The 12170-nt window shown below is 38.2% G+C and overlaps 1 protein-coding gene across 1 annotated transcript; it reads left to right on the forward strand.

Annotated features, from left to right (window-relative positions):
- Nucleotides 1-2565: 2565 nt before the first annotated feature.
- Nucleotides 2566-11038, forward strand: LOC146317913 (protein-lysine 6-oxidase-like). The gene is made up of 7 exons (XM_084732738.1): nt 2566-3631; nt 6226-6334; nt 6734-6871; nt 7009-7165; nt 10109-10204; nt 10300-10415; nt 10612-11038. Exons 1-7 carry the CDS (start codon nt 2797-2799, stop codon nt 10616-10618), a joined length of 1458 nt encoding a protein of 485 aa, XP_084588864.1. The 5' UTR covers nt 2566-2796; the 3' UTR covers nt 10619-11038.
- Nucleotides 11039-12170: the final 1132 nt, after the last annotated feature.

Here is a 12170-nt window from a genome sequence, read left to right on the forward strand (position 1 = left end):
AAGATTAGTTTTTGTGGCAACATTTGTTGTGATTTGTTTACTTTCAGGTCAGACACACAAGAAAGACTCAATTCAACGTTAATACTTACTGGCTAAATTTTGTGGGTTACATGTCCTGCTCGGGAAGTCTTGTGCCAAACCAGTGCCGAGGATCTGCGGCTCTTATAAATCTGGATTGCAGCAGACAGAGACCAGGGCGGGGCTGGACTCTGGACCGGGTGAAGGTTTTTGTGACTAAGAATAGAAAAGAACGCAGGCTCACCATCCTCATGCCCTATTTGGCACTTCGTCTGAGAGGTGACAAATACTTAAGTCTGTTACACTCCTCTGTAGATCAGAGTGTGTGTCTGATACTATCTGTCATCAAACATCATCATCATCATTATCTGACATAGGTCAGAGGTCATAGTGATGTTAATAATAATCTTTAGTATTCCAACAAAACCAAATTTTGAGGGGGTTTTGATTTTTACTTTACAATTATGCTGGGAAAATATATTTTAAAAGATCAAACTCTTGTCCATTAAACCTCCTAGTGAATGAAGTTTTTATTAAATATAGATGGCATCTCATTTCACAGCAGCATCGTAGTGAGCAGCAGTTTTATTTTTTAAAGTTACTCATAGTTCTTTAAATACTAATCAAAATTAAAAAAAAATTAAATCATAATTTTTGTTTAGCTTTGATTTTGAAGGGCTACAGAGTTGACATATTATCGTTGAAACACAACTGATAGCAACGTTATTTAATGAATTTGTTGAAAAATAGACATTGTTTGAGTAGCATTCCCGCCTTTTTTAAAACAGAAAGTGAGACAGGGGTCCTTTGCATACATATATGTATGTATATATGTATATAAGTATATAATGTAACGTAACATATTGTGACATTCTTATTTTAACCCAAAATATGATCTTTATTAAACTTAACAAGTAGTTAGGGTGCCTAAACAAAACTGTGACGAACTTTGCTTTCACTTTTACACATTTTCCCAAATTGATGCACATATTTTTAACCGAGCCTATGACCAACAGCATCACCCATGGAAGATGACCTCACCAAAAACAGCTGGGTATGAACCACAATACTTTCTGTATTCATCTTCAGGAAAACATGTTTTGCAAGTTGGAAGCTTTTAAAAATACATTTTTAGTAACAATTGCAAGTGACAAATTTTTTTTTCAAGATTCACCAGGGCCTTCTTTTTTACTTAAGTAGGATTTTGAATGTGGGACTTAAATTTGAATATAATTTACATTGTGTTAATACTACTTTTCCTCAAATAAAAGATCTGAATACCTCCTCCTCCAGTTCCTTTTACGCAGTTTCTCCCATCTCCAAGAACATCTGCAAATGAAAACAGACCTTTTTCCCAGCAGCAATTTCGACATGAAACGATCGTGTAAACACAGGTGTTACCAATGATACTAATTAAGGTTATGTGAAATTCAGAGTCTGGGTTCTGCTGCGTGTTGGCTCAGTGGAAAAGTTCTGCTACACTAAATGTAACAAAACCTTAATTACAATCATTGGTAATACCTGCACGTAAGAACTGCTGCTGACGAAATTTCAAGTTCATTGAACCTGAGCTGTGCCTGCAGTTAATGCTTTTATTGTTTTGACTGAGCTCTGGTTTACAGACGAATGTTGGTAAAGTTAGTGCTTTTGTTTTGAAGGGATGGGAGAGACAATGGATGAATAAATGATGACGAGCAAATTGGCTGATTGAAAAGTGAGTGGGTACTGAGTGGACTAAAAGAAAATTACTAACAACCACCACAATGTCAGTGTTTTTTTTTTTAACATATACTGATGATGAAGGATTATATCTGCCAGCCACCGGAAGTTAAAACAAATTTACTACTGAAGAATGGAGAAAAGAAAGAGAGAAAGAAATGTTGCAGTAGATTAAAACATTTTGTGCACTTTTATTCAAAGACAACATATAAGCCAATGAATACATAAATATATTAATAAAATTAATAAAAAATAAAATTAATTCAGGAAGGGTACGATCGACAATAAAAACGTTTGTCTTAATAGACCTGGACCTGCAGATTCGCAGGATGGTGACGCTGTAGATGCAGCCTGCCACCATGTGGTGGAGGTTTGGTGCTGCAAGAGGCCATGAAGACATTTACTGTTAGCAGCCTCTTCAAAGTTGTTTCATAAAGTTTGTAGAATTGGTTCAAAACTACCTTCTGATATTTATTCATGTTGATAAACTGATCATATGTCACAGGGAAAAAACGAAATAAACTATTTATTCAGTTTTTCTTATGACATTTTAATACAATTCAAGTTTTATTTCTATAGTTTATATTTTCAGTGGATGATTATGGTGAAAGTGAAATAAAAAAACACTTCTGTGGGTTTTTTTCCCCTCTCTACTGGGCGCACTGGTTCTGGAGAATAACCAGATTGAACGGTCACATTCAAATGACATCAGCTCACACCCGTGCGTAAAGTTTACACAGCAAACGTCCTTGTGTAAGTCTTTTGTAACAGAACTGAACCACGGTTAGGCAAGGGTTAAATTTTCTTGCTAGAAACTTTGGCTTTGCGCAACAAACTGGGCTGAATTCGATAAATGAGCAGAAGAAACGGCTCCGGCCCTCCTCTGCTCCTGCTGCTCTTGTCATTCGTCCTGAGAACTGATATCTGGTTCTGTGTGAGAGCTGGAACTGAGAGCGCGCTCCTGCTTTTCATCCACTTCCCACAAAGTAACATTCATCTCAAAATCTGATTTAACATTCACTCACAGGAGGATTTATATTTTCTTCTAGTTTTACTGCCATGGCAAAATGGTCACTTTTATTGTTATACTTTTTCCAAGGACTACTTTTTCCCATAATCTCTGGGCAGCAGCAGCAGCAGCATCAGCAGCAGCACACAGCTGGCCCCTGGCGGCACCGGATCCAGTGGGAGAACAACGGGCAGGTTTACAGTTTAATGAGCACTGGATCGGAGTACCAGGCTCCGGGTCCCTCCAGAAGCCAGTCGCAGGTTTATATGAGCAGCGTGATGGATAACACCATGAGCCAGATGCCCGGAGCGCAAAGAAGATCTGAGTCCAGACACTTTAGGACTGATTATGTAGAGCAGGGACCTGTTAGAGAGCACGCGCCTTTTAGTGGCCGTGCGTCAGGGGCCAGACCTGAGCTCCCCCATGGATCAGGAGCTGCAGGTTTTCCAGGACACACCGACGCCATCAATATCTCTGCACCGGGGAGTTTTACAGATTTTCCAGGCAGAAGAAGAGGTGTCAACGTGGATGCTAATGCTCTGCACACAACAGGAGGAGAACCAGGCCCTGGCGCGCAGTTCCAACATTTACGCGCGGGGCCAGAGGCGACGTCCGTCTCCAGGCAACCCGCGCAGATCGATCACTTCATCCCAGCGACTGTGGAGAGGGACTCTGAGGCTCCTGCTCCCTTCTCCGCACTGAGTGAGGATGTTTCACATGATGTAACCGCTGATGGAGAGGACATGGTTGGCGACGACCCTCGAAACCCGTTCAAAAACCACAGAAATTCAATTTTCGACAACCGCTATTCCAGAAGAAGGAGGCCAGGGCCCCGCACGCGCCGTCCGCCTGGCACAGGATATGGAACCAGATTTTTCCAGAATGGTGAGTTAAGTCTCACAATTACACTCAGCAAAATATAAAAGCACCACTTTTCATGAGTTAAAGTAAAAATTGAAGACTTTTTCTGTGCACACAAAAGGTTTATTTCTCTCTGACTTGATTCACTTTATTTCTAAAATCCATTAGTGGGTCTTCTTTGCCAACATAATCCATCCACCTGACACGTGTGGCATATGGAGATGCTGATTAAAGAGCAGGATAATCGCACAAGTGTGCCTTGGACTGGTCACAATAAAATGCTACTCTAGGGTGAAGGAGGGTGAAGTCATGACCTGCCTCTCTGCCTCTTAGTTTAGTTTAGGTTTTACTTTTCTTTATTTGTGCATGTAATGAATCAAAAGAGAATATATATATACAATAACATAAAATGCACAGGTGGGATGAAAAAAACACCTCACACTTGAATTAAAGACAGCTACACTGCCACAAATTTACAAACATGTTTTATGATTATTATTATTATTGTTATCATTTTACAAGAGAGAAGAAAATACGATTTCCATAATACTGGAAATAAAAATAACCAAGAGGAAAAAAATCTAAACATTAGAATAACAAATTTTGGACTGCATTCATACAGTATTATCGTACATTTACAGTACTATTTTACACAGTACTGTACTCCTTACTAAAAGTTGTTTCAGGTCTTTTTTAAAAAATCATAAATGAGGAGTCACTGCAAAGTGAAGCAGAAAAAAAATAAAGTTGCTGACATACACCTGTTAGGTGGATAGATTATCTTGGCAAAAGAGAAGTGCTCACTAACATGGATTTTAACAAGTTTCTGAGTAGAATTTCAGGGAAATAAACCTTTTTGTGTGCACTGGATCTTGGATTTGAATTTTTTTTTACCTTAACTCATGAAAAATGGGAGGAAAAAAAACAAGTGTTGCGTGTATATTTTTGTTATATACACTGAGTTCTCAAGGAATACATGGAAAACCAAGAATAATCTAATGTAAGAAACAACTATCGTAGCAAAATGTTTATTCATTTCAGAACATTGTTAGTCATGTGATTAATATCATCTTAAGGAGGAAAAGTTATTATCATTTTAGGAAAATTACAGTTAATTTGCATATTGAGTACAATGAAAGTAGACAGACCACATGATGATTTCTGTGCCTGCTGTATCTGTTTCTGTCTCCTTCACAGTGACTGACAGTGCTCCCACCCCCCTGACAGTGTGTGATGCTTTAGATTAGCTGCATTGTTTTTGTTTTGCAGTTGTACATACATAAATCAACATTCATTGTCAAAGACAGTTCATGCCAAGTTTTTGCACATGCTACAGTCATGGCTGACTACTTTTATTTTATTAAAGAAGAAAGCAGAAGAACTTTAAGTTAAAAGGAAAAAAAACAAATAGTAAACAAACAAAATTTGCTGTATGCATCAGATTTATTATTTAATAAAAGACATTTTCTCAAGTCAACATTTTTCTTTGATTCTTTAATATTAATATCCAAATAAACACATATCATGGACTTTTTATTGTGGTATTATCATATCTTGAGTTTTTTTATCTAGAGCTGCAACAATTTGTCAATTATTAATTGATTGTTAAATTAATCGTCAACTGATTTGTTGATTGATTAATCGGTTTGAGTAATTTATTAAGAAAAAAATCAAAATTCTCTCATTTCAGCTTCTTAAATGTGAATAGATTTTAGTTTCTTTACTTTTCTATGACAGTAAACTGAATATCTTTGGGTTGTGTGCAAAACAAGACATCCGAGGACATCAAATCCACTTTGGGAAATGCTAATCAACATTTTTTTCACAATTTTCTGACCTTTTATAGACAAACAACCACCAACAGAGAATAAATAAATACATTTCTTTATAAATAAATAAAGAAAATAATCTTTAGTTGCAGCCCTATTTGGTATCACTACTTCCCTAATATTAAAAAAAAACAAATTAAAACAGAAAATAATGGTATGAAGTAATTAAGGAAAAGCTGATTAACAAAATCATGAGTTATGACAGTTTTTCCTTACCCGCTTGGGGGTCTGAAGGACAGGTGGTGTTGCAAATTAGACAGATTGTAAAGCCCTCAAAGGGAAATTTGTAACATTAGTCTATATAAATAAAACTTGACTTGACAAAAAGTGTACCTCTGGGGCCTGCAGATACCTCAGTTGGTAGGATTAAGGTTAACTGGCGTAGATTTAAATGATCTTAGACCAACATCATTGGCCACTGGGTGCATCAATCTGGATTAAATCTATTCAGTCTAAATAATCATACATTATATAAAAACACATTTTAAATCAGCTGGTTTTATGAATATTTAAGAGCCTGTTCGCACATCCTCATGTCTCCCTCACAGAGAGGGAAAAAATGAATGACAAAAGGGAAACAGTCTTTTTTGGTCTTTGGATCCCAGACTGACAGCTCAGGAATGTAAAACATTTTGAGTTATGCCAACAAACACAAACAGTTCTTCTCATTTTCAGCCTGGACTCCGTCTATTTTGCCGAATTGTTCTCAGAATGAATAAACTGGCCACATTAAGATCTCAGAATTACTAAAAAAAAAACTTGGATTGTCCCTTTAATCTCATCTCACAGGACTGCCAGACCTTGTGATAGACCCGTATGCCATCCAAGCAGGTACTTATGTCCAGCGCATGCAGATGTACGCGCTCCGCTGTGCTGCTGAGGAGAACTGTCTCGCCAGGTAATCTGTGGTGCCAAAAGTGATTCATTTCTTCAGCATGCAGACACACACGTACACACACACACACTCCCACACACACCTATTTCCTTTGTTTTTACTGCTTGTTGAAGGTTAATTTGACTTGTTTTAGCTCAGTTTTTGGTTGTTTTAGGATAACTTTTCAGCTGTTCTGTTGATGGAGTTACAAAAACTGTTTGATCTTCTTATGGCGCAGTGATTCTCCAACATGATGTCCTGCCAAGACATAAATGTTCTGGGTTGGTTTTCCCAAAAGCATTGAGTACAGTGGAACAAACCCTTCGCACTCCGTTACTTTTAAGAAAACTCGCCCTGGGAGTTCAGCCAGTAGCACGTTCCAACGCAGCTTATGCCTGTCTCCCCTACTGTGATCCCTCCAAGGTCAGCGTATAGACCATCTGTGAGAGGCATCGACTTCAGAATCCTCCTGCGGTTCCCTCAGAAAGTGAAGAACCAAGGCACCTCCGACTTCCTGCCTGTGAGGCCGAGATATCAGTGGGACTGGCACAGCTGTCACCAGTGAGTTCACTCAGCTGCCAAGTGAAATGACCTTACATAAGTTGAATGTTATGACTGGCTCCATTTAGCTCTGATGTCACAAAAATTTACTCAAAACATAAAACTGCAGCCTTTAAGCTTTTATTCTTTTCTATCAGACACTACCACAGCATGGACGCCTTCAGTAGCTACGACCTGCTGGACTTCGTCACTAAACGGAAAGTGGCTGAAGGACACAAGGCCAGTTTCTGCCTGGAGGACACGGCCTGTGACCCCGGGGTCAGGCGGCGCTATGCCTGCACAGCTCACACACAGGTAATATACATTTATACAGCATGAAAAGTGCATGATCTATAACCTTTAAAGTGGCAGTCTCAAATATTTCAGACCTGGTTGATTTGGCAACAGCGGTAGTGGTGGTAACAGCAGATGCATTTTAATACTACAGGCAACAGAACTCTGGGGGCACTACTGCCATTTAGATAAAGAAGTCAGGCAATAATTGGCTTTTTTCCATCAGTCTGTGAGCAACTGTGATCTGATTTTATGCTGAACACAGCATGAGTCTGTGAACAACAGGTCTCAGTGAAACTGAAGGGATTTGGTTAACTCGCGGAGAAGTTGAAGATGCCCATCGCCTGCAGCTCTAACAGCTCACTGTGGCTGCTTTCTTATTCCATTACTCCATGTAATATTTCAAACTAATCCATTGTGGAAAAAATCAGAAAATGACTATTGCTTTGTTTTGCAGATGCTTTTTTGATTAACAATAGCAATCAGGCCTAACTTCACATTGCATTTCCGTCATATTAAAATCAACTTGTGTTTTGCCAGTTAAATGTCCTACCAAAAAACTTAATAACTTTAACTTTGTATATAAAAAATCTCTGTGCCAGAAAGCACCCTTGTCCGAGGAAAGAATTAACAACATTAAACAATAAAAAAAATGTGATAAAAGCCTTCAAAATCTAAAAGACAGTACATAACACATACAGTACTTACAGTACATACATAACATAGATATTATAGCTATTATGGCTGTTATAATAATCTTTGTTTAAAAAAAAAAAAAAAAGAAAGAAAATGTTGGCCCTTTAAGGTTGTGTCCCAGATTTCTGTCAGCTGTGTCAGATTTTTACAAAAGCATGATTCAATGATGCATAAAAAAAGTTTAGCTATACCCTAAGGACCCCTGTCTCACTTCCTGGTTTAAAAAGAATACAAGAATACTGAACAAGCACTGGTAAACATTTTATTTTTCAACAAATTCATTAAATAATATTGCTAACAGATGTTGGCAACCATAACATGTCAACACCACAGCCCTTCTAAATCAAAGCTAAATAAGAATTATGGTTTAAAAATGTGTATTTCAAGCACTGAGAGAACTCTGAGCAACTTTATTTAAAAAGGCTCCTCACTTCAACTGTGCTGTGAAATGAAAAATGTAACATTTGGTGAAGAAGTGTAAGACATGAACTCCATCAAATTTTCCACCTGACAGAATTGATGTCTACTTTTAATAAAAAATTAAATCACTAGGAAGGTTGGCAAGTTTCACGGTTTAATAGCCAAGACTTTGATCTTTTAAAATATATTTCCCCAGCAAAGCAAAATCCTCTCAAAATACAGTTTTGGCCCAGTTCTCAAGTATGAGTCTTTTACTGTGAAGCTGTAACAGTAGAAAATGTTTTGGTCTGCATTAGCAGCAATTTCAGAACCCATCAGCTATCGTCTGACAGCGGTTTAGCAGTCTGCATTCATATGCAGATATCTGCAGAGATTACATTATAAATAATTTAATACAGCATTACTTCTAGGAATGTTGCCACAGAGACACCCAGTTTGTAACACTCCAAATAAATAGTGCAATACTCTCCTGAGTGGGCCATAGGCTCAGTCACCTTGATCCAGGATCATCATCCACATCACAGTCCTGAACAACCATCTCAATGACATTTCTCGTAATGTGCATTGTACAGAGAATGTTGAAAATACAAATTCGCTCATAGTAGGTAACCTTAACAACTGATAAGTAAAGAAAGAAGTATGGAAAAGGAGCATGCACACATGTCAATCCGTATAATTACAGAAGTAGACTCCAAGATACCAAGAACAAATGAGGTCAAGGAAGGCCTAAGACGAAGGCCAGAAAAATGAAAACCTGGCAGGTCAAAGCACAATATAGTACATTCAAATATTATTAGTTCCCAGGTTGACACCTCTCCTTCTTGATATAATCAATAAAGAGTCCTAATATCTTAACAAATATACAGAGTGTATCGAACACCTGATTTCCATTCCTACAGGATAGTTATCCTTTCTGCTATGACCATACCGAACATGTTGTTGTAGCGCTGAGAGAAGAGTCAAAGAATAATTGAAACAACATAATATCACAAAAAGACCATTAGGGATTAGCTATCTGTTGAATATGAAATGATCAATCTCATGTCAGACACTCTTGAGCTTGAGGCCCAGGGTCCATCACCCACATTACACTTACCATAAATCTAGTTTTTAATGCAGACCTTTTGCTAAAAATCTGTGATTCTTTGCTGAAATTATTCCAGGGATCAGGTCTGACATGTCAAACCTCCAAAACCCCAGAAGACATTTTAACAGTGTTTTCACATGTTGTGTTGTACTCGCTGCGTCTAGTAAATTGACTCTGACATGTATAGTTGATGAATTGCCCCTTTAAATGTCCAATTAGGAATTCTGTTTAAATCTACACAAGAATAATATAAAAGGGAAGGACTCTTATTTTCACTCTTTCAATAACGGTCAGCAGGCCAACTAACTAGCAAACCCAGATATAAGATCACTTTGCGTGTGACACAGGAGATGAGCATGTTTGGTGTGCAGTTTTTTTTTATTTTATTTAGTCAAACAATCGTGCATGTAGGGAGGCTTTGATTTGCACAGCCACTTTTGTTTTGGAGTTGCTTTTTTGCAAATCCTCCACATCCGTTTCTGAGAAATGTTTTTACAACTCAGACTCAGTGTATGCCAATAGAGAAAAAAAAAACATCCTGAGGACATGAGAATATTTATTATATCTGTTGTCTGGGCTCTGTGATTCTGGTTTCAGCGCTGGTTTCTTGTAACAGCTTCACGGTCCAAATAACTGTTTGTTTGACTAAAACTCAAATCCGGTTCATTTGTAGCACATGTAGGAAAATACTAGTCAAAGTCTTGTGATGAGCCTAAGTCAAAGCTTTAAACCAGACTGGGGGGGTTGGGTTGTGTTCTCAGGGACTGAGCCCAGGATGCCATGACACCTACGCCGCCAACATCGACTGTCAGTGGATCGACATCACTGATGTGCGTCCAGGAAACTACATCTTGAAGGTAACACGTGTCACACTGATTTTATATCATGGAGATTATTGGACTAAGCTGCCTGCAGAGCTGCTCAAGAGCTTTTTATTTATGATTGTTTTCAGGTTACTGTCAATCCCAATTTCCTCGTCCGGGAGTCAGACTTCACCAACAATGTAGTGAGATGTGATATCAGATACACAGGAACCTATGTCCAGACACGTAACTGTCGACGAGCAAGGTACTGCACAAGTATTTCTGTTGCACATGTTGTATTTTCATTTTAAACATTCATATACTTTATTGAGATAAACGTAGAATTAATAGGTTATATAAAGGATATAAAAATATGAGAAAAAGGGGCAAAATAGACTGATGTCTTGTGCATGTACAATGTGAATGCCTGTATTTTCATCTCTTTTTATTCTCTTTTTCAGACATTGAAATCTTCCTTTCCAAGTGCAATCTGCAGGTGTTTTACAGGAAACATCTCTTCCTGTACTGTACAACAACATCAACAAAAAGTGCAATTGGTAAAATGTTTAATTACAACCGTGTGCTACGTAGTCTTGTGTTGCATTTACTGGAAATAAATGCAAAAGTTTACACCGACTTTGAACATTAAACTGGTGACATCATCAAATTAACTTGATTATATGTCTACAAATGTGCTTTGATTCATAACGTAAAGATATGTTTTTTGCTTTAACGAGTAACGAGTTCATATAAATTTGTTTCTTGAATGCTGGTTTACTGCTTGAAATGTTTTGTTGCCATGTGTTGTCTTTGTCTTGTTTTTTTTCTGCTTTGTCTTATTGTTATGTGCACGTCATTAGATTTTACAATTAAAAGTTATTTAAAGGACGGCTAAATCTTTATTTTTGTCATCGTCAAAAAATCTCATGAAAAAAACCAAGGCCCAATTTTGAGACACATCCCTGTTTAGTCTGCTAAGCCCCGCCCTCCCGAGTTACTATTGCCTGGCCTGCCAGACCTTCCAGTCTGACACTGAATTTGCAGTTTACAGAGACAACAGTGGCAGATTTAACATCGAAATTCAGAGTAATTGTTGAAACATGAGGTCTTTAAGTCCTTAGAGACATAAACAAAATCAGTTTTCCATTTCTAGCTGATGATGGTGGATTTTGTTGGCTAAAATAATCACTCACAAGCAGATTTCAGAAGTGTACCTGGCTGATGTAAGCTACTGCTAACTCCTTGAGTTGGCCAAGAAGTCCATCTCCAGCTGACATTTTAACGTCTCCATCTGACACGTTTTCAAACAAGAACCCTGACAATGTGTAAATATAAAGTTATCTGACAGCTGCATATATGATAAAATGTTAATGCTAAAAGACTAGAGAGGCTAAAGCTAGCTCACATCTCACCAAACAGTGGTCAGATTGTGAAAGATGGCAGGTATATCTACATGATAGATGACAGAAATACACTCATTGACATGGGAAAATGAAGCACAGGGAGTCAATTAGTGCAGCAGACTTTGAGATGGGTCACCCAGCCAGACCAGCCAGACCAGCCAGACTGCAACTGTGGAAGATAGCCGAGATAAGAGCTAAGGTAACCCCTGCTTAGACCAGAGACAGTGAGCCAGAATGAGATGCATTGTCATCACCCGACTTTGATTCTGCATCAGCCCGCATCCTCCTCCTCCTCAAACCCCCACAGAACAAATGCAGATGCAGTGGTATCTAACAAGTTTGGCTGGAGGTAAAGTTGCTGCAGCTAGTAAGCTAGCATTTGTTAGCCAGACATGCTAACATTTGTAGCTTATGTTTTTTTAATTTAATCCATTCACCACACGTGCTCTTGTGTTTCACGTCTTTGAGGGACTTCAAAAAACATGTCACTGTCCAGACTCATGAAACATTAAGTATCACTCTTCTCAGGGCCTCCTGCACCACTTCAACATATAGACAGATGGCAAGCTTGACAGCTCTAGTTACAGTTGCTAAGCTATGATTGGACAGTTGCTGTT

This window comes from Lutjanus erythropterus, chromosome 12 (assembly GCF_056507025.1).
Source record: "Lutjanus erythropterus isolate fLutEry1 chromosome 12, fLutEry1.hap2, whole genome shotgun sequence".
In the NCBI taxonomy this organism is placed as follows: Eukaryota; Metazoa; Chordata; class Actinopteri; order Lutjaniformes; family Lutjanidae; genus Lutjanus; species Lutjanus erythropterus.

Coding starts and splice junctions, on each gene's coding strand:
- LOC146317913 (XM_084732738.1), top strand. CDS start 2,797: ATGGCAAAATGGTCACTTTTATTGTTATACTTTTTCCAAGGACTACTT. Junction 3,632..6,225: donor AACCAGATTTTTCCAGAATG/GTGAGTTAAGTC, acceptor CTCATCTCACAG/GACTGCCAGACCTTGTGATA. Junction 6,335..6,733: donor GAGGAGAACTGTCTCGCCAG/GTAATCTGTGGT, acceptor GATCCCTCCAAG/GTCAGCGTATAGACCATCTG.